General features: G+C 39.6%; 2 protein-coding genes across 6 annotated transcripts; one reads left to right on the top strand and one right to left on the bottom strand.

Moving 5' to 3' along the window:
* The first annotated feature begins 5,055 nt into the window (after nt 1-5,055).
* On the top strand, nt 5,056-17,765 carry MMAA (metabolism of cobalamin associated A). 5 transcript variants are annotated; one of them, XM_051790973.1, is made up of 8 exons: nt 5,056-5,340; nt 7,563-7,684; nt 12,078-12,551; nt 13,617-13,739; nt 14,797-14,967; nt 15,271-15,356; nt 15,950-16,099; nt 17,409-17,765. In XM_051790973.1, the coding sequence occupies exons 3-8, from the start codon at nt 12,134-12,136 to the stop codon at nt 17,694-17,696; spliced, it is 1,236 nt and encodes a 411-aa protein (XP_051646933.1). In that variant the 5' UTR covers nt 5,056-5,340; nt 7,563-7,684; nt 12,078-12,133; the 3' UTR covers nt 17,697-17,765. The 5 variants fall into 5 exon arrangements, with proteins under 5 accessions (XP_051646933.1, XP_051646935.1, XP_051646934.1 ...); XM_051790975.1 differs by lacking the exon at nt 5,056-5,340 and having other exon boundaries at nt 7,467-7,684; XM_051790974.1 differs by lacking the exons at nt 5,056-5,340; nt 7,563-7,684 and adding an exon at nt 11,441-11,466.
* Nucleotides 8,744-11,694, bottom strand: LOC127472482 (translation initiation factor IF-2-like). Its single transcript, XM_051790769.1, has 2 exons — nt 11,139-11,694; nt 8,744-9,461 (listed from the first exon to the last, which is right to left on the bottom strand). The coding sequence occupies exons 1-2, from the start codon at nt 11,692-11,694 to the stop codon at nt 9,445-9,447; spliced, it is 573 nt and encodes a 190-aa protein (XP_051646729.1). The 3' UTR covers nt 8,744-9,444.
* Nucleotides 17,766-22,888: the final 5,123 nt, after the last annotated feature.

Below are 22,888 nucleotides of genomic sequence, written 5' to 3'. Positions count from 1 at the left end.
ACAAAACCACAGCACCCAGTGGCTACCAACTGGCACATCAGTGGCACAGAGCTTGGGCCCTCATGTGGTCCTGAAGTTCTTTTGCTCCATAGGTGCTTATACTCTTTAGATATACTGTAACACCTCTCAGTGATAATGTAGGAGGGGTTAAGAAATTAAAGTTAGAGACTGTGGCATCTGACAAAATGAGGCATGCATAGTGTGCAGAATCCAGCCCAGGCTAGGTTGAAAGTAATATTCGTGTGGTACAACTGTTTGGAAACACACAATGTTAATGCACAAGCTCGGGGTGCATCACTTTATTTTGTCTCATCAGATGTGCTTAAGTGGTGATCTTTTGTGGGTTTGAGGGTTTTTTGTGTTTGGTTTTTGCTGGGGCTTTGTTTTGCTTTTCCTGGAAAGCTAGATGAAAAGAGGTCAGAAATTGGAGACCTGATATCTGGAGAGGGGGAGTACAGGGATCTGCTTCACTTCCTTCCCTGCCACATCCCCCAAATGAATTCTTCCTCTGTAGGTTTTATGGGAGGAAAGGGAAAAATCTGGAGGGACTTGCTCCATGTGGCTTCCCTCTGGCTAAAGCTGACCCAGCAACAGGGGGAGATGTCACACTGGAACAGATGCTGTGTTCTTCAGATGAATTATGAATTTCAGCCTCTGAAAAGATCAGTCTAAAAGCCTGAGGGCTATGAGGGGAGGGAAAATAACTTTGAAAAACTGAAACACCACTTTGGGTGCATAAAGATTTGAGAGAAATTCTTTCAGGAATGCTGCATTTGAAGTGTATTTGAGCCTCATACATGATATGCATATGCAGAAGTGCAGTAAATCCCAGTCAGGTGATGGGCTGGCTGCATCATGCATGCTATCAGGTGGTATATGGTATGGTCAGAAGGACTTCATAGAGGGATTAAGTAAATTCAAATAGAAGGTATTTTGCAGTTTCCCTGGGTACCCCGTTCCAGTTATTAATCACTCTTGTAGTTAGAATGTTTCGTCTGTTATTTGGTTTAAATTTACCTTTCTACAAATTGAAGTGATTATTTCTTAGTCTGCTTTTGATGATGATGCAGCAAATCATTCACTGTCATCTGCATGACACCATATGCCTTGAAGAAAGATATGTTCCCACTCCATTCCCTGCTCTTCCAGTTCTCCTCTTGTCAGTAACCTCATTTTTAAGGTCTTGGTTTTTCTTCACTTTTAAATGTACTTGGTGAAGTTTTCCTCTGGGTTCCTTCCCCTTCTAGTAGGGACCCTGACACTGAGCGCTGTAGTTGATTTGAGGCCTCATTAGTGCTTCAAAGTTATCAAGTGGAGAGCTGGGTAAAGTGAAATGCTGACTTCCTTTCTTCATTGTAGCACTTCTCTTAATACATCTCAGAATTGCATTTTGCAACATCGTTTCCAGTCTGCCATTTTCAAACATTTTTAGTAGGACGGGTGCCTGGCCAAATGGCCTTGCTTTGTAGCAATGTCTATGTATTTTATATAAAATGTTTCTTGCCTTGGCCTTTAGTGACTGTCCCTCCACTAGAAACACAGAGGATTTCCATCATATTTTCCTGGGAATCTGGAGGCATTCATCATCTCATGGTGTTTTCACAAAGCACTTGTGAGAATGAGCAATGATTCTGTGAAAAAGTTGGCCTAATTCCAGGACTCTTACATAATTGAGCTAAAAATCTTAAATTTTATATCTCCTGAACATTGCTCATGGGGAATGTCCAGATTAGTCCTCAGAAAAGATTAGTTAAGCTAACTGAAAAGATAATTCCTTTGGATTAAACTATTTTTCTTTTTGTTCTTGTCTCTTCTTTTTTGACTGTTTTTCTGGTACATTTTTAAACTAAACCTCCTAAAAGTGTTGTGGTTTGTTTTTTTGTTGTTGTTTGTTTGTTTGTTTGTTTCTTTAAGTATTCATTGTTCTTTCCTAAATAAGAGTTGAAATATTTACCCAAGAAGCACCTGAGAGTCACAGTTTAAAAAAAAAAAAAAAGAGGGGGGATGACACCCTTCAACAGTTGCATTAAAGTGAAGAAGGGAGGCAAAAGTTGGGCGGTTTTTGTTTCCTCTTATTTCAATGGGAAAAAATGCTTGTGCTGTCATCTTTTTCTTAGATCACAAGGAACTAAAAGAGCTTTCTTTTACAGGTCAGACTTTAAAATGTGGTCTTTGTTACTTAGAATATATGAATTAAGAGAGTATGTGGTTATATAGCTAGCATTAGGTCTGTATTTGTAGTCTTCTTCCAGAAAGGCTGACCATAAACTTTTCAGAAGTAACCTTTGCTGAAGTACATGCTGCCCTGTTCTCTGAGCTTCTGAGACACTGCAGTCATCAGTAAGTAATCTAAGAATGCTTATGTGCATGGTGGCAGAATCAAGGGAGGAAAACTGCCTGCTCACTGTTCTCCCTGTGTTACTATCATTATTTATTTCAAGTTTTGTTCTAAAATATAATGGTAAATAAATATGATTTAAAATTAACTGAAAAGGTCAGGCTGGGAGGTTTGTTTTGAAACATGCATAGAAAGCTGCTCTGAGGAAGAAGAGTTCAGTCTTTTTTTTTTTCCCTACTCCATGGGGGATAGGACAAGAAATAGCAGGCTTAAATTGCAGAGAATAAAATTTAGTTTACTATTGGGGCAGGGGAAGAAATTTGTGTCAGTAAAGACAGTAAAACACTAACAAGTTACCTGGATAGGTTTTGGAGAATTGGTCATTGGAGATTGTCAATGACAGGTTAGAAAAATGCATATTGGGAATAGCACAGGTGTCCTCGATACTTTCTTGGATGCTTTCCTGCTGTGTGCTGTGATTGAGTGTTTAGGGCTTGGTCCGAATATTGAAAAACTGAATTCTGTCAGAGATGCTGAGGATCCCTTCATCACTTGAACATATTTTTGTATCTATTCAGACATCCTGATTTAATATAAAACAGGCAAGGACATTTTTCTCCTCTTCTCCTTGTTCCATATGTCTGTGTAGTTAAAATGAAGATGAGTTGCAGCTAAAAAAATTTAATGATTTGCACAGCCACCCTAATTTTCTGCTGGGGAGTGTGGTGTTCTAATAGCATTTAACTGTCATTGAGAATGCTGGAGTATTAATGCCACATACAAAACCATCTGGAAAAGAGCTTTTCCTGAAGCTTATCAATGTTCCTAAGAGGAACCTACCCAGAGTCTTTGCTCTCAGAGTAGCAAGACTGGAGAAGCGGTGACAGCTGTAATGGCAGGGCACTAATGACTTTGGAGAAATGTTACTTTTGTAATTGGAAATGATACAAACAGTGTCATTACAACAGATTGTTGATGCCATTTTTACTCTTGTCATAGGCTTAGTTACAAGAATGGATTCACTCTAAGGCGATGACATCAGAATTTTTATGCTTTCCATATTTAGATGGACAGATCATGAGGCCTTAACTCATGAAATGCTGTTTTTACAGAACACCAGCTCATGTGAGTGTGGATTTGAATGACTGCTTACTTTTCCTTCAGTTGAACAGTAGCACAGAGGAGCTGAAATGCCATTGATGTGATTCTGAAATGTGTCTTAGGAGCTGACAGCTCTGACTTGAGCTCCGATTTTCTTGGTCTTTTTTTGATTTGGTGCTGTGAATTGGTTTTGGTTTTCTTCGGGTTTTTGTGTTTGGGTTTGTGGGGGGGTTTGTTGGTTTGTTTGGTTGATTTTGTTCGTGTTTTTTTAATTGTTGTCTTTTTTGGGTTTTTTTTGTTAAAAGATGTTGCTCTTTAGCAAAAATATCTTCATATTCCAGTGTTTGGTATAAAATATGAGAAGCTTGTATAAAAACAAAATCAAGATCTTTTCAGCAAATCTCTCATTCTGCAAGTAACTTCTGTTTTAATCCTTACTGTCTCTACTCTGTCTCTTTTAGAATAAGTTGGTACAAAAAGTCATCAGCAGAAAGGAATGGTGATGGGAAGGAGACACTGGAACACAGAAGGCCTTCTAGAATACTTTTAATGCAACACTACCAATTTTTTGGCTTATCTCATCCTTTTAGGTAATTTTTAAGATCTAATGGGCATGTAAGGCCTTCTGTCAGACCTCCACTGTTGGTGCTGCATCCTGATTGAAGTACTCAACATCTGTTTATTGTGTTCTAGTATCAGTCTTATTACATGGGAAGGAAACAGCACTAGGGATATATTCTCTTGGAATATGTGGCAAATAAGTATGGGGGGGGTATATATATTATATCTATGTAACACAGCTGTATATTTGGGGGTTCCTCTGTTCTTTTTTCAATGTTTCATCCATTGATGGTTTGAATAGTCTGCCTCTGGCTGAGCAGTGAGATGAGAGTTGGAGCATTCCTGGAAGTGGAGCATTCCTGGAAGTTTCTGCCCAGAAATGGGGCAGTCTGAGTCTAGGCCAGACTAGAGACACATAGATATATAAAACAAGACATTTTGGACAGACCTAGATACAGCTTTTGGCATCTCACTGCTGGTGTTTCTTTCTACAGCACCATGAGAAAGGCCTAATCTGACACATCTGATAGATTAGCTTAAATCAAATAAACAGTTTTTTAATGCTGAGGAACTGAAATGGAAGAGTTGATCAGAAAAAAAAAAAAACCACCTCAGTTGTTCAGTCTGTATCCTTCTCTACTAAAATCATAAAACATCAAGTAAATACAGACAAATCAGGATGAAGGATGCTGATGACCACAAGTCATCTGAGGTGTGAGTACTGCAGATTTCTTGTCTTCATTCTCAACAAGAAAACATAAAGTCCCTTAATATTGATTAATTCAACAAGGCAACTCCTCATACCTCTCATTTGAAGTTTTCAGTTTGTTTCCCACACTCATACTCTGAATAGGTGTCTTAGCACAGTGGCAGAATTACCAGTTAAAATTTATGCTTTGTATCTTGTTTCTGGTTTAGGTGGGAAATAACATGGAATTGCTGTGTAAGCCCTATGTTACACAGAGATCCCTGACTTACTGCAGCGACCAGAGAGAGGGCAAGAGCAAAAGTCAGAAACTTGCTGTAAAGGGCTCCAAAATAGGGTTATGGCCACTTGCTGCTCGTTTTCTGTGAGTAACTCTCCAAAAAAACCGAGACGGAATTCCTGCTGGCAAAGGTGTGACTTTCGTATTGTTTACATTCTGAAGCCTACTGAATGCACTCTGAATAAATGTTCGATGTGTTTAAGTTCCCTAGGCGGTTAAAAGTCTACCGTGACCCAACAGGGTATAGATTTACGGTTGCGACGATGAACTAAGACCGATTCCTCTGTGTTCGGAATACAGCCGGGCGGTGTGACAAAAACACAGTGCGCTGGCTTCCCCTTCTGGCCGAAAGAAGTAAGTGATCCTGACGGCGGGAGTCACACGAACTTTTTCTCAATTTTATTTCTATGTACTGAACACTAGTTTTCAGAGAGCAAATACATGGCTAACTGCCAGTGTGGGGGGGAAAGGCTGGTGGAACATCTTTGCTTCTTGAAACGTAATATAGTGTTATATCGAGATGTTGCTATTTGAACATAGAATTCTTTTCTAAACATGGACTTAATCTGGAAAGTATTGAGATGAAAATACCAATTTCTGGATAAAAAGATTCCCAATTTCCCTTCTAGACCTCTGTTTGCTGTTCCTAGAAACAAATATTTTACTTCTTTTCATATTCTGTATGCTAATTTTCCCCATGCAACTGCATCAGTTATGATTGTAAATTTCTTTTTTTGCTTGGACTTTGGGCTTTTTTTTCTTGCCTTTTTACCTTATTTAAGGATTCCTCTTTCATTTTAATTCTATGGTACAACGTTCTGTAGCATTAGGCTAAGCTTTGTAAATAGAGTTGTACTAGCATAAAGGTATAAAGCAATGACACACAATATGATCCAACAATGCTTTTTAACAAGCCCTTTTCTAAGTTAGTTTGCCAGCCTTTTACAATGTTGTTTTGCTATGTTTCTGGATGTGTTGATAACATAACATTAAATCCTAGCAGAATTTTTCCTCTTTGTCGTTTTCACTCCCGCTTCCACTGCCTGGAAAAAAATGGGACATTGAAATCACTACACAATTTTGCATTATAAGAAGACCAAAGTCTTGCTTTTGTGGGCATATTGGAGAGCAAACATGCAAACACAACATGTATGCACATACATACATGCCAGAGAAACAGAAATATCCAGTGTGATAAACAGGAGCCTCATGTTTAAGGCACTTAGGTGGACTGCCAGAAACAGGCTTCCCTGTGCATACCACGGCTTTGGTCCCAGCTGGAAACACTTAGGTTTTCCTATTTCTCAGTTTTGAATCCTCGCTATCAGATGGGCTTGGTCTTCCTTTTCATCTTGGCCATGTCATCCTGAAACAGAAAGTGCCTTGATATGTTTTGCTGCAATGTTATGTTCCTATGGATAACTCTACCCACTGCCTCATTTCCACCAATTGTGGTTTTCACCTGCTGGTGAGGCACTCAGGGATGTTCAGACAAAGACCTCTGAGCATCGATGCTGTTGGAGATGCAGGGAAAAACATATGAATGCATGAAAGATTATGTATTTACTCTTAATATTCATATTGTCTACAATGATAAACTGAGTTAAGCATTCACCATTCCTTCCTTCACCTTGGGAACTTTAAGGTATTCACTTTTTGCTGTGTAAGGTTGTGCTAAGTTCATTCTGACCTAAAAAATTTTTAGCACCCTGGGGTAGAGGGAAGGAGGATTGTATTTAGTCACTTGAAAGTCTCAGTCCTCTGCTCAGGGCTTTGTCAACTACAGAACTTAAAAATTGCAGCAATCAAGCAAAAAGTAGCTGGGAATGCAGGTGGGTTGGCAAAGTCAAGTGTCAGATTGTATTATGCCTCTTATGTTTACTAATATACTTGCTATGGTTTCATTGCTGTATTGAAAAGGACCAGAAAGAGGTAATTAATGATTTCCTTTTCAGCTGTGCAATAATGAACTACGTGAGAAATATTTTGATATCGTGAGTCATTGGTGGCCATGGAGAAAAACATAGTCTTTAAGCCAACTGAAAGAAAAAAAATATATTATTTTACTGGCAAGTGAGTTGCTCTTTCAGGTTTATAATTTTAACAATGAATCAGCTGTGGAGAACGTTATTTAACTTGCTTTCACAACCAGTAGACTTCTATGAATAATGTTTGGGGTTTTTTCTGCCCATGCAGTAATTTTTTTCCCAAAGGAATGTCAACATTTGCAGAAGAGATAATTGCTTTTAAAAGAAAATATGTTTTTATCTGTCCCTTTCATTTTATATCAGGCAGTTCATCATGAACAAATAAAAAACTTGTGCATCAGCCATAGAAAACTTTCCTGTAATTATATTATTTCTCACTAATGTGCAATTATAGCTCAGTTGATACCAACAAGAAAATGTTAAAGTCACTGCTCTAAGGTTTTGTGAAGAAACTTCAGCTCCCTTGTTTATAAAAATATTACACAAGTATAAACCACAGTTATTTAAGATTAATTTTTCCTCTTTTTTTCTTCAGATTCTCTCTTGTAGGTCTCAGCCAAAGCTCAAAAAGCAAATTTGTTTTTCCAGGTTCTCGAGCAGCTCTGTGAGCTCTGATAACCTCATGGCTCCTCATGAGCACGAGTACAGCAAATCCACTCAGCTGTTGGAGCCATCCCACCTTTGTAGGTGGCTGAACCTGGGAAGCTGTGGTAAGGCTCTTGTCTCCAGACCTAGCCAGGGAGCTGACTTGCTGCTCTGTCCTGGCCTTTTTGTAGTAAAACCTTAGGATGCCTGTAGGCAGCAAACATCTGTTTGTGTAGCTGTCGGTGAGTCTCTGGGGAGATGAACTTTTTTTGTGCCGTTTTCTTGCCTGAGTCATGATTGCAAATCTGAGAGCTGGGCTCAAGTTGCATTTAAACAGCAGACATTCACCTGTGAATATGCTTCCTATTGTTTTTATTTCACATCTTTTAAGATGAGAGAGAAGGTGTATTTTGTCTAAAATGCTAAGACTGCTCTTGAAAGGCTAGTGCTTTCTTCTTGAAAGGAAGGCTGTAATCAGCTGTTACCTTGCTCAGCGTTTTGCTGTAAAGAGGAGGTTGGATCGATCTTCTCTGCTTGTGTGAGAACTGAAATGAATTGAGGGTTGTCTTCTGCAGGAAAGGACTATAGCTTCAGTTTGTACCGTAGCAAGGACTGTAGTTATTCTGCAACTTAGCTAAACCTGATTTGCAGGCAGGATTTAACTCTTGCTGCAAATTGACACTTGTTTGTTGCTCTGGCCAACTGCTGTATAAATCTCTTGGGTTTGTTTCCCCCCACCCCCTCTTAGATTGCTTGTAATAAAATACTTGTATATTTTGTAATAAAGCCATTAGTCCAGTTGCAATCATACTAGCCAAGAACGTGCATTTGCAAGGGAGGAGGGTGGACTTACTACAAGCAGAGTGGAGAAATGTTGGAGGAAAAAGAAAGTGAAGACCACCAGGTGTTACACTGGAAGTGCAATGTGAGAAGTCAGTGTAGGAATTGCCACTGAATTCATATTCCTGAATGAGAAGTTCATTTTGTAATATAGCATAATAGAGCAAGGAATTCAGGTGCATGGCAGAGCCTTCTTAAACCCCAATCCTGGGGGTAGAAAGAACTGATGAAACAAAATCCCATCTCTAAGAAATAATAATTTTTTCTTGCGACACAAATTTCATAACTCACAACCAGTATGGATTGTAGGCATGCTGGACCTTTTAACGTACAGAGAGCAGGATCAATAGGGAATTCCTAACAAAAGTACATCTTTACATGGTCAGGAAAAAGCTGGTGAGTTTCAAGCTGGTCCTCTTTATTTAATTTCATCAGTTATTTGTCCTGCCGTAATTTCATTTAGATCACAAAGATTTGTTAGTTTTGTATTTGCTTTTACAGCACATAGCTGTAAAGAAATGTCTATGCCTATAATTAAATATTGTTGTGGTAATTATGTGCACAAAGATTACTTTGGGGCTGCTTAAAGAGGAGGGAAACAGAGCAAGGAAATCAGAGTGCTGCCAGAGAAAGGGAGAAGGAATGAATCCAACTAAAACTGCAAGGGGAAGTCAGTTGGATGGAATGTAAATCTGCATGGTTGAATTTGGCAGAGATGTTAATGCTAATACTATTTCTGCTGTAAGAAGTTAGAGAAGGTTCTTTTTCTATTATTTTACGATGATTGGGATTCAGTTGCACATTTTGTCTGAACACTTGTGCCTCCCTGCACCTGTAGTTCATGGCACAATACTTTATAACACCTTGTAGGATGTTTGATTTAGTATTGGCTCAGAAGGAAGACTGCCATTTCACGAGTTACCAGCAGTACTCTTTTATTTAACATCTGGGGTAAACTTGCAGCAAGGAGGTTAAACCAGACAGTTTTCCTTAAATCTTGGATAGGTTTGCAGATGGTGATGGAATGATTACGGGGTGCACAGTTTTATTCCTCTGACACCCCTGGGGAAAAGAAGCATAGAGAACACAAAGGAAGATGAGTTAAATTTGAAATTAAAAAAGCTTCCAAACCAACAAACACACACACACACATACATTTGAAAGATCATTTAAAAGAATAAGAGGAGAAACGGAGCCTGATGTGGAAAGGTACTGAATTACCCTCCTGAATACTTCAGCTACAATGTTAAGTAAATTAATGACGAATGCATAGAATACATGAGCCTAGAGTAGTTTGTATGTTGGAGATCAGAAAGCACAAATACACTGAATCTGACCAAAATTCATTGGGCTGTGTGTAATAGAGACACAAAAAAACCCCACATGTTCAGTCACATACCTTAAAAGATCATAGGGGAAACATAAAATCAGAGGTGGTAGAAGAGTGCACAGTTCTAGGAGACCTGTGTAATCTCTTTTCCAGAATATTGAAAGAAGGGGTGTGTGTAATTGATAATGCAACAGGAAGTCTTCCTATCATATCTGATATTTGGAAACTCTAGTCTCTGACTGCAGAAAAGCAAATTTATTTAATCTGAGTTGAGAGGAAAGGGGGGAAAAAAGAGAGATGACTCGAATTTCCAGACCTCACCAGTGTGCAAAGTCTTGAAAACCGTTCTTGCAGCAAGACTGCTCTAGAGCACATACATGCTTGTTTGTGGTCATATCAGATTGGCAGTGCAACTGATGGGCTGTATAAAATAGCAGAAGTTTTGTTCTGAACTGCTGAATGCACAATTTAATCTCATTCCTATTATTCCAGTCCACAAGGTTATCATAGACAGAGAACTGAACGATCCACTCTCCTCTTCAGTGTTGACGAAATGTTTTGCATATCCATTCATCTAGGTCAATGACAAATTATTCAAGATGAAAGTCCACAAAGTGGAATAAACTACAGGATCAATTAAGCCATAGCAGAATGGCTTTTTTTGTTGTTGTTGCTGCTGTTATTAAAATAATAATGGGGGTGTGCTACCTAGGTTTAAGCACAGCACTTGAAACAGAGAGCCTTAGAAAGCTTATTTAATGAAGAGATTATAGTGATACATGCTAACTGAAGAATAAAGATCTGGTTAGATAAGACTTCACAAGGCTGTTTTCAAATGGGACTTCTTGTTTGCTGTGGTTCCATCACATGCTGATAGGGACACAAAATTGCATGTTTTCTCAGCTCTGAAGAGAGTTCAGTTCTCTGGGTATGATAATCTTCTGGACCCGAATACAAACAATGAGATTAAATTGTGCATTCAGCTGCAAAGAATAAAACTTTTGCTATTTTATACAGTGCATCACTTGCACTGCCCGTGTGATGAGAACTGTGCACGGGTCTGGTGTGATGTGAGACTGCAAGGCACTGGGAACAGCTCAGCCAGGAGAATTCCGTGCATTTATGTTTTCTGGGAATAAATGTGTCTACTTTAACAAGGAGATGGGCGGAAAAGGGGTTGTAAGATGACGGGAGGAAATAATAACAGTTTAAAAAAAGTAAAACAAACCCCACCCCGCAATAAACCAACATCCCATGGCAGGAAATTTTTCAAAAACAGGTTTAACTTGCAAGAACGAAGACTGAAAATAAATATGATGTAATAAGGACAGGCGGGGGTTTAAGCATTTCTTCTCCTTTGCTGCTATCTGAAACGAAACGAGGGGAAGAGCAAATCGCCACGCACGCACCCAAAGCGGACATTTCTAAGATCTCAGGAAAGAAATGAGGGTTTGCAACACCCTTCCTTGAAAGGCCGGGGCAGAGGGACTGTGGCTCCATCGGCGTGGAAGTCTGTGTGCTCATGGAATGGCCCAGAACTGAGACCTGAGGACTTGAACCCCGGCTTTGCAGGGCGAGCAGGGTGGTGTGGGGAAGGTGGTGGTAGGGAGGGGGGGAAGCTCCTCTCCTTTCGGGACCCCCCCCGCCCCATCCTACTCTCCCCGTTCCCTGCCCGGACAGCGGGTTCCGGCTCACCCTGAGGGCGTCACTTCCCGGGGCGGAGCGGGGCGGACCGTGGTAGGTGCCGGGAATCCGGGAATGGCGGGGAGCGGGGGCTTTTCCCGCACCCTCATCCCCCTCAGCGGTCGCGCCCGGGCCGCGGCGATGGAGCGGCTGCGGGGCCGGGGCTGCCCGGGATCCTCCGGGAGGCTTCGGCTCCTTGGGTTTAGTCCTAAACGTTCTTGTGCCTAACCCCCCCGCCCCCGTCTCCCCTCCTCCCCTTTTTTCCGGCCAAAAACCCCTCATCCCTAACAATTGTTAAAAACAGCCCTGCAGCCGTGAGAGTGGGACATACAGCGATTTCGGGGAGCATGAGGATTGTTTTGTGCCCGGATTTGCGGCGCGCTGCGTGTGCTCTCCGAGGCTGCCTTATTTAAAACTGCTGTTTACGCGTCTGCTTTTTTTATAAAGGTAATATTTTACTGAGTATGATAATAAAGAGAGGACGCGCTGTTGAAAGTTGTGTGGCTGCTTTTCGTTGTGTCTTTTTAGCGGGAAAAGGGAACTATCTTTTTTCAAGACAGCAGGTACGGATAAAATAAAAGCTGCTGGTCACCTGTGTAGACAGGTTTCATTCGAGTCCTTACAAGTGCTTTGAAGAAAGTAAAAATGTTTCTCTTTCTCTTTAGGGCGTCTGCAAAGAGAAGTGAACTGATACCTCTGGTACTTTTTAATTCCAAACAAGATGAGGATCCCCTCTTTGCTGATGGGATTCCCTCGTTATTTCTCCAGAAGAACTTACTTCACGAACTTCCACTTTGTTTCCAGAGCCGATTTTCTGTGCATTGGATCTCTTGCATCAGTGCACCACTGTCGTACAGAATGGATGTGTTCATCGAATGGTTTGAGGAGAGAGCTCTGTCAACAAGTAGCCCCTGAGCAGCAAATAGAGGGACTTTCTGACAGAGAACAAAGACTCGTAGACAGACTTTACAATGGACTAATCCAGGGTCATAGAGCCTGTTTAGCCGAAGCCATTACACTTGTAGAATCAACTCAGAGTAGGAAGAAGAAAGTAGCCCAGGTGCTCCTTCAGAAGGTATTATCCTACAACAGGGAACAAGAAAAATTAAATCAAGGAAAACCACTTGCCTTTAGAGTGGGTTAGTCCTTTTATATCCGTCTAGTAGTTGCTTATGTGGAATTGCAGTTCTCACCTTTCATTATCACTGTCATTTGTGGTCTGTAGTCTTGGATTGTTGGTTTTGTGGGGTTTGTAACCAATTAGATCACTTCTGTTGTCCAGTGGAATTATGGCTTGATCTGAAAGATGCCTTTGAAAAAGCATTAGAAATTATTGTTGCATCTTGGGGGTGTGTTATGAGGGGTGTTTTTTGTAACTGTTATAAGCTGAAATGTTAGCTGGTTTGCAGATTGATTCAGATATTATCTACACCTAGACAAGAAAGGATGTAGTTAAGCAGACCTGATCTTTCTGCAAAGAAGGTGTTTTCTTGAATCTGTTTTTCGATTTACAAAAGACAAAACATGTACTTTCCTGTTTTATGGCCTTCCTTTAAAGCAGCCTACTTTTCAGCTGAAAGAGACTTGCACCTGATTCTCTTGGAAGCTCTGAAATATTTTCCCCTTGCAAAGAGATGGGCTACTAATGTATGTCATGCCCAGCTCATTTCTTGTGTCATCTTTACCAAGGTAGTAAGAATGAGACCTTGGGTGTGGGAATAAGAAAAGTTTGGTGCTAATCTTAGTTTGCGAGCTTTGACACCCAAGTAAATGGCCTCATTTTTTGAAGTAACAGCTCTGCAAGGTAAGGGCTTTTGGTTTTACGGTGTTTCTTTTATAAATGTCAGTACATCTGAAAAACGCAGTTTTAGGATGAAATGTTTTGAAAGTTCTGAAAGATAAGTCAATGTAAGTAAATTTATTTGGAGGGAAGTAGATATGTGTGGATAATGTTATGTTAGTGTGGGTGGGATGAAGGATAGTGAAGTGAGGGCTGCTGTGTTGGGGGAATCAAGATGGTGTATTTTGAGTGAATTACAACTGCTTAGGTGGTGTAACAGTTTTGACATATCTTCTGTTTGCCTTTGCTGGGATATTGTATTAAAGTATGAGTTGTTATCAACTTAGATGTGGATGGTGTTCATGTGATATATTATTTATTTGATTAACAAAATGTTTTTTTCCTTTCTAATATGATTATGTAGGGTTGTCTGGTCCTCCTGGTGCTGGGAAATCGACTTTCATAGAGTGCTTTGGGAAAATGCTTACAGAAAGAAAACACAAAGTATCTGTGCTGGCCGTAGACCCTTCCTCTAGTACAAGTGGTGGTGAGTGTGAATTAAAGTTTGAGTCAGGTTTCCAATACCTTGTCAACTATAGGAGTATCTCTTTGGGCCAAATGCAGAAGAATATTGAATGTATCAGGTTTTCATTTTTTTCCTCATTTGATATGAAACTGGGAAAGAGGTATCAGTCTCCCAACTTTGTGACATTTCCTCTTTTCCACTGTTGGAATGTTCAGCCTTACAGGTTTTTTTTTTTTCTAAATTTGAATTTCTTTGAAGCTGCATGGCTGTAAAGTGTCACTTTCAATAAATAAAAGATCGTAGGGGAATTATAAGCTGACCATGCTTGATTCATGGTATTCCTGACATAAATATAGAATCTTGATTCTGATCTTTTTCTGATGGGCATCTTCCAGGGAACATCATTAGTTTTTTCAACTTCTTTACTGTTACAGAAGATGCTGTGATGCGTAACTATTTATAAAGACAAAAAACTTCAGCATTGCAATGACCTGGTACTAAGACAGACTGTATTTTTGAGTGCATGCATTCAGGATGCATCAGAAAAGCAAAATATGATAGCAAGACTGCTCTAGTTGAAAGAATTGAGCATCCCTCATCTTTTGGAATGTGTGTTGTGTGCATAGATCTTGCTGAGGCTGATGCACAATTTGTTCAAATTGATTTATGTCAGATTTCTTACAACAAAAAAATCCACCATCAAGATGTATCAGAATCATAATGCAGATATTTGTTCCTTTAGACAGAAACAGCAAATATTTGGTTGTGTGGTCTGGTGTGTGTAGGCCTCAAAAAGCCATTCAGGAGGTGTGGAATTAATTCTGATCTGGAACAATTCTTTGTATTTGATAGCAATAGGGTCTGCTTATCAGGCCTCTCCAGCTTCTGATAGGCGGAAGAACCAGGCCATAGCTTCCTAGTCCTCAGCAAAGTCTTGACCAACTGTTGCTGGGATATTCCTGTTTGACTGACTTAGCCCAAAAGGTCTGTCTTTTCCCACTCATTTATTGGTGGGAAGGGAGAAGGGGAAGTTTGGCTGTGTTGCACTTCCGAAATAATTTGACATTACATGTTTAAGGTTCTCTGTTGGGTGATAAGACACGGATGACTGAGTTGTCAAGAGACATGAATGCTTACATCAGACCATCTCCAACCAGTGGGACACTGGGAGGTGTGACAAGGACCACAAATGAAGCCATTCTGCTCTGTGAAGGAGGAGGCTATGATGTTGTTCTTGTGGAAACTGTAGGTATGTGCTTAGGGCTTCCTTTTAATTATCCTGTTGTGATATCTAAATAAGGTGTGTTCCTAATTGCATGCTTTCATCCTTGATTTTGCTCATGTTTCATACGTGGTCACTGGTTGAACATGAATGCCCATTCTGTCTATTTTCTGGTCTTCTTTGTCTTTTACAAAACCGTCATGTTTCCTGTCATCTTTGTTTTGTTAGTGGGATTTGTTTGTGGTGCAGTGCTGGGATCTGTAATAATTATTGTCATGAATGTGATTGAAAGTTTGCAATAAATGGTGAAGTGTGAATTTAATTTTTTAGGTGTGGGACAGTCAGAATTTGCTGTGGCTGATATGGTTGATATGTTTATATTACTGCTACCACCTGCAGGTGGAGATGAATTACAGGTATTTCTCAGTTTCTCTTATTGAGTACTACCTAGGACTAGAAAGAGAAACTTAATTCAAGATGCAGTATCTGTGCAGAAAGTCCACATCAACAGTCCATTACACTGCTAGTATCAAAGTATTTTCAGTGTCATCAATTTATTGCACAGCTAAGATCCAATATGCTCCCCTGATTTTGGAAGTATTAGGATGTAAAATTTTGATACTCTGTGACTTACCTTTGACATAATTACTAGTTACATAAAATTTTTGGGAGTGGTTTTTGCATTATAGGAAAACAGAAATGAATATGAATGGTTTTGCAAACTTGGTCATGTTTTGGGTAAACCTGAGTCTCAACACATGAAACAGGTTTACATGTGAACTCTGATGTCCATATGTAGTGTTCTTGTGTCAAAGTAGAGTAATAACTGGTAATGACAGAGGGTGTTGGTACTACTCTTGCTTGACTGGCACATGCACATGCATGTACACACACAAAAGTCAGTCAGAGCCACTAGAAACTGAACTAGCATTTTGACCTGCTTTTTGTGATAAATCAGCATGTCACAGTCTTTCTGGGTGTTCATGGTTTCTCTCCATGTTCCACTTAGGGTATCAAGCGGGGTATAATTGAGATGGCAGATCTGGTTGCTATAAATAAAGCTGATGGTGATTTAGTTGTGGCTGCACGGCGAATACAGGCTGAGTACATCAGTGCTATGAAGCTGCTTCGCAAGCGTTCGAAGGTTTGGAGACCAAAGGTTTGTGTACTTCCCTGTGGTTTGCGTGTCGGTTTGGGTATGCCTTTGTTTGGGTTTTGTTGGTGTGTTTGGCTTTTTTTCGTATTTTTTCCCCCCAGAAAAAATACTGAATGAGTTAGGATTGGTATCCTCTCATCTAGCTGTACTAGTCTCCCTGGGCTCTTTCATTAAAAAAAATTTCTGTTGGTTGTTTAGTTTTACACTGTGCTGGAGAGCTGATTGCTGCTGTTTGTGTGTCACCTCTGATCTCAAGGTGTGCCACATGAAACACTGTGCAAAGCCAGTCCTCCTTCCCGTGAGTTCTGTCCTGAGCTACAGTCTCAGCACTGGCAGACCTATTACTAACATCAGTAGTGGTACAAGCTTTACTTGCTTTTTGTAAACTGTGCATATCTTAAAATGTTCCATAGGCCATTTCTCCATCATTTGTAACTCTGAAGCCTGTGGTTATCTTTGTTCTTTCACTAGTACTTATGTTCCCTTTGCTTTAATATTTTTTCATTGCTCACAGAATGAAAGTTCTTGGGCAAGAACCTTGTCTACTTATGTATGCAATGTCTAGATTATTGGAGTTCTCATCCCCTGGGCCTCCAGTTTTGATGCTCTATTTCATCTATTAAAAGGTTATGGTAAATTATAAAGGAGAAGATTCAGTACTAATTTTTAATGTGTGTCTATAGAATAAGCACAGGCACACACTCTCACTTCCTTTATTTATGTCCATGTATCTATAAACTAGGTTTGCTCTACCCTGGTATTAAAATTGACCCATTGAATTAAGGTTAAATCAGCTGGGCTGCCTGAGGTTTAACTGTCCTTTTGTAAGTGGGGGAAAGAGACAGAGACTTCAGAAAAACCAGACTGTGTTAGATATCTGAAATACTGGCAAAATTAATTCCTAGTCTGGAAAGTTGAGGCCAAAAAAATAGTCAAAATACCTCATTTTTGGCATACTTTAAGTGCAAAAGAATAACTACCAGAATATGTATTTAACTCTATGAGTAAGTAAAAAAGCAATAATGTACCTTTTAGCTTGAGGTCTCATTAAAAATTATTCTCATTATGCAAGCAGTTGGACAAGGCCTATTAATCCCAAATACTGTGGATCTCAGGGTCCACTTACAGTTGATAGAATCCCAATTCTGAGATATCTTTTCAAAAAAACCCCACAGAACCACCAGAGCCTCGTGAAGTGAGCGTGTTGAGTGAAGCTTGCGTTTCCTAATTTTCATGGAATTTACCTGGTGCAGTAATTGAGCCCTCAAGCCCAGTAGTCCCTTGGCTTTAAAGATTCCTCTGAATCCGACAGGTAATGCGCATCTCTGCCAAAACTGGAGAAGGCATCTCGGACATGTGGGATAAAATGACCGAGTTCCGGGACCTCATGCTCACGAGCGGGGAGTTGGTTGCCAAACGACGGAAACAGCAGAAAGTGTGGATGTGGAATCTCATCCAAGAAAACATGTTGGAACACTTCCGGAGTCACTTGGCCGTCAGGGATAAGATTCCACTTCTAGAAGAAAAGGTTCTTAGTGGAGTCTTGTCTCCTGGACTGGCAGCCGACCTGCTGCTGAAAGCATTCAAAGATAGTCTCTAAGCATTATTTTCTTACTCTGTTCCTGATGAGTGCTTTATGTAAACATGAACATTAAATACGCTTTTTCTACGTGTGGATTCAAATGTTTTACTACAGCAGACAATAATGGAATACCTAGCCACTACTCTGCAAAAGAATACCACTGGATTCTGTATATGGGATGATCATGACAAATCCAAACACTCACTCAGAGATTACTACAGACTGTATTGGGAAAAAAAGCACAAGCCCAGCTCTTCTATTTGTATGCACCATAGATCTGTTGATAGGAAATGGATGCCCATGTGAAAATGTGACTGGTTTTGGGAGGGTGTGAGAGTATTCTGGTTATGGGGTCATCTTAGGACACTGCAGCTTTCCAATGTATTTTTTCTAATACAGCATCAGCTGTTGCCAGAATGGATTGCATTTTTTAATTTCCTCACCTTGAGTGACAGCAAGAACATTGGACTGCCTGACAGCACTTGACCACAGTCTTAGTTTTAAATAAATTGTGTGCATATAAATAGAACATAGTGGTGTTTAGTCCCTGCTGGAAGCTATAGCTAGTTATTATACACTGTACACAAGGAGAAGGGAATTTTAACCATCCCAAAATAGATATTTTAATACAAAAGCAAAATGTAGTTAGACTTTTTTTAAATGCAGACATCAGATGGAACAAATGTTACCCATGATGTTTTAATAGCATATGTCTTTATACTAGAATAATAGATCTCTAAAAATAATGGTTTGAGGTTTTTTGATCTGATTTACGTTTTCTGGATTCAGACAAAGTGGCCAGTTGTGTTTTTGGTATTTTTTTCCTCTCTCGCAGAAGACATGACTGCTTACAACCAAAAACACTTTTATTTTTCATTTTTCTTTGAGAAAAATCTGGAGGAAGCATTTCCCTAAGCCATGATCTAGAAAGCAGAGCTCACCTGGCACCTACTAAATGTGAAGGATGAAGTGGAAAAGTGCTGAGTTTTGGAGACCTGACTGAAAAAACAGTAAAATATGAGAGTTTGTGAGTCTATTGTTGCTTAGGTGAATTAACTTTTTTAAAACATACATTGAAAGTGGTGATTTTCATAGTTTTTATTTTCTTAACTCGTACATAAAAGGTATGATGTCTTTAGCTCACTTTCACCTGTTTGGCTTGTAGCAACCCAATTCCAGCATAGCAGTGAATTGGTTTACTTAGGTCCTCTTTTTTCCTTAATATTTTTTCCCCCCAAAAGTATTTTTTTCTCTTCTTTCCCCTTATCCCAGCTGTTACATTGTGCTCCCAACTGAGTTTACTTTTTCCTGCTAGGCCTCTGGGCTTCAGAATTTTGATTCCTGCATAGGCATAATTTGGCAGTTGTCAGAAAAGATGAATGATTTCTGAAAATGCTGAGGATTTTGTTTCATTTGGTTTTCAAAGTGGCACAAATTACACAATGCAGAAGAAACCTCTATCCTTGATGCTAGTATTCCAGTTATTTTTACCATTTTATGGTGGTGTCTATATAGTAGTCCATATATTTTTATTCTAAAAATACAAAGTATGACTAGAAAGTAAAAAGCAAACTGCAAGGCAAATTAAAAGTACTCATTAAAAGCCTAAAAGCAATGATCCCCATGTATGTTTGCAGTGAAATACTAATGAAGGGCACTGTGGTGTTTTGTGGGACATACAGCTCAGGCGTTTTTTGGTTAAGAAGTCTTGCACTGGTGTAGCTGGTATTAGTGGTTTCCACCACATAAATTGTCAGAATTTCAGGGCCCTGACCCCTTATTCGTATTTCTCAATCAGTAATTTGTCGTTCTGGAGTTGGTTACATAGAAGCAGCTGAGGGAATAGAGGGGGTGGCAGAAGCACAGGCAGAAGCACATTATGACCATGCTGAGTTGTGAAAGAAATGTAGTGCTTATGGTTTCTTTTTTATTTAAACAGCCTCTACTGAATATGACAGAGAGTGCCCCAAACCAAAAGTAATGTCTCCTGTCCTTTCAGCTTTAGATATTGACTGTATTTTATGGTACCTAGTAGAAGAAATGACAGTCAGGTGGAAAATGAATTAATGAGAGCAGCAGCAGCATTTTAACTGGTGAGTTCACAACTTTTTGATAGTCCATTTGTTTCAGGTGGCAGTTTTTGAGGTGACCTCATTTGTGTTTGTCTGTTAGATCAAACCCTTATTATTGTCATTACTGCTACTTCTGTCAGGGACTGCTGTTTTCCTTGTCTGTTATACATGAGCTGCCAAGCAAGTAAAATAGAACCTGCAGCTTTGTTTAAATGACAGCTGCTTAAGCAGAAAATGTTTTGCCACTTGTTCAGTATTTGTTTTCTGGTTGCAGGTCTGTTGATGCACTCAAGCCATGGGCCATCATTTTCTCGTTTTGTTGCTTCCTTTAAAGTACTGCTAATTTACTAATGATCTCTTAGCAGAAGACAGTTCAATGGCTTAAGCAAGTTCTTTCAAATGCATTTTCCTCTTAAAGCAGAGCATTAAATGAAAATCAGATTTGCCTTCTTTATGTGTTCACTTGTGCCTCAGTAGACACAGAAATACCCTTATGCAGCTTGTAAAATTTGCTGTGCCATGTTTTGGAGTCAACAGCTGTTCAATTAATTGTGCGCTTCTGTTCATGCCCTCACAGGCTGGGGAAATGCATTGTCTTCAGAAGGGCTGCACAGCTTTAGCTGGTAGGCTACAACTCAGTAAACAATTTGGTATTTCCCAAGACAGGGAAGAGCATTTCCAGCTCATTATTTTTAGCTCTGTGGGATTAAGTTGGCTAAAATGCATTAAAATATTGTCATTCAAGTAAACAGGCTTCTTAAAAACGATAGTAAACAAATCTGTTGAGTAGGATGTTGACATATTCCTAGTTTGTAGAGTTGTTAAGTTGCTCTCATGTTAACATTTAAAACCACAGCTACTGCAGAATAGTATGGGAAAATAATATAACTTTATGAGAAAACAATAGCAAGATTAAGTTTGTAGCTGAAAGTATGATAAAATGTTAGACAAATTGGGACAATTTTTGTTAGACAAATGGGAGGTAAGGAATAAACTGTTCAAATACATGAACTCATCTCCTATGGAGTCTTACACTTTTCTGTAAGAGTGAAACTTTTCCTCAGGTCCCTGTGTAATAGAATTTGCTGGTGTTTCACAGCTGGAAAAAACAAGTGTGATGAGATCAAGTGATTTACCCAGGACTCTGAAACAGGTCAGTAGGGTATAAGGGTTACAGTTCAATAGTCTTTTTACTCTGAGCCCCATGTATATTTACAGCCACGTTACTTAAGGTTGAAAAAATGCTCTTAGCAAGTTCATGCTCTTAGTGTGACTTATTCCCTTCATATCTAATCCCTCTGTTTTCAGTGACAGGACCCAGTGACCCCTTCTTGACTACTGTTCTGTTGTAATGTCCTGCTTTAAGTAATAAAAAACTTTTCTTTCATATCTAATTTGCCCTCTCCTTTTGTAAATGCATTACTTCTTGTTCTGCATGCTTTTCAGTCTTTATGTTCTCCTCATATATATTGTTTCTATATTAGTGAAATCTGCAGTCTGTTGGCTACTTGTGGCTCTTGAGATTTTTGGGGATGGGAGTTGAGCAAAGCTAAAGAATACAAACGAACCTTTTTTTTTTTTAACCATGTGCAGTTCCCTTCTCGAAGGTTTCTTTCTTAAAATAATGTGGCAAGATTATTCAATAACTGACTCACTTTCTACTGGTGTAAACATACTTATTTCCCTTTTACTTTTCCCTTTTTTTTTTTTTTCTTCCTTGGAGTGCTCCGTTGCTCCCCCCTTGGATGCACAGTCAATAGGTAACATTATCCATGAGTTAAAATGAGAAACATTTTTACAGAGCTGAGTGTAAGTATTCCTGCTGGACTAGTCTCAAACATAATTTGAGGAATGAGTGAACAGAAGTTGATAAAACACTGTATTTAAAGAAAAATCAGTATGTTTATATTTTCTGGAACTTATGATTTGGACAATCATCAGTGCACGGGCTGTCTAGCAATAGGATTCCTCTTCCAAAAACTAGTTCAGATGTTCCATGGTTATATTCCTTACAGTTTATTTAAAAATAATCCACCCTCCTCATGATAGAACATTAACCAAACTTGTGGATTGAGAATAAAAATTTCAAAATTGAAAATTCATAAGCAATTAGTACATATTTAGAATGGAAGGATGACATACTCCGTTCTCTGCTGCCGTACCAAGGTATGGTTCAGCTGGTGAACAAGCAAGGAAAAGGGGAGCTGACACAGATGGCAGTGTGTGGAGAAGGTATGTTATGGAGCAGCAAGAAGAATGTCTGTTTTTCTCTTTCCTCCCATGGGAGCATAAGAATTATCTTGAATAATTCACTGGCAAGTCACAGAAAATGGTGTGATCCAGAGCGTTTGCTGGGTGAGGCTTACAAAAGTTATAAATTCAATTCCCTTTCTTGTCTTCTAAGGATTCGTATGTTGCATGGGATCAGTCTGATGTGACACTTGTTGGAACTGGGTGCGCTTGTTTGTGATTTTTGGCTAAGTGGAGAATAGTTAGAAGTTCTTGTAGTTTGCATAAATGACAGTTTACATGTAAGAAAGAAGTCAAAATTTTCACTTTTCTGAATGCGTGATGAGGTTCCTGTCTTTTTCCTTAAAATACTATGGCAGAGTGAGTTCCTGCTGTATGTTACTATGTCTTCATTTTCTCTTTCTTCTCTTCCACTGGTAGAGTAGCCTAAAAAAGGCTTTACTTACGCACCTTTTAGCATTACCCAAATATTCATGAAGTTAACCAGGGATTAACACCATTTTTGCTCTGTTTCTTCAATTGCAAGTGGCTACTACAACCTAAAGATTATAACCTGTTAGAACCCCAAGGCTCTTACAACTTCAGATGGCTGGGCTGGCCTGCACTGTGCAGACTGCAATGGCTGGGGGTGTGCAATGTGTGTATAATGAGAAGATGCTCCGTGGACTGCGTGGCTCGTAGCGTTGCACAGTCACACGAAAGCAGGTTCCTCTCGGCCCTGAATCTGTGATCCCCTTTGCAGTTCTCTAATTGCCACCAGCAGAAGACAGGAGTAATGTCAGGGTTTTTTTTTTTTATGGCTCGTTGCTCGTTGCCTAGCAGCGTTGATCAACAAAAGTACAACCTTTTCTTTTCCTGTAACCTCGGTGAACCCAGGCTTGGACAGGG

Source organism: Manacus candei, unplaced genomic scaffold (assembly GCF_025592945.1).
Source record: "Manacus candei isolate 608988 ecotype Guabito, Panama unplaced genomic scaffold, ASM2559294v1 h1tg000028l, whole genome shotgun sequence".
Classification (NCBI taxonomy): Eukaryota; Metazoa; Chordata; class Aves; order Passeriformes; family Pipridae; genus Manacus; species Manacus candei.
Note: the sequence above shows the minus strand (reverse complement) of the source record. Positions and strands in the feature narration are given on the sequence as shown.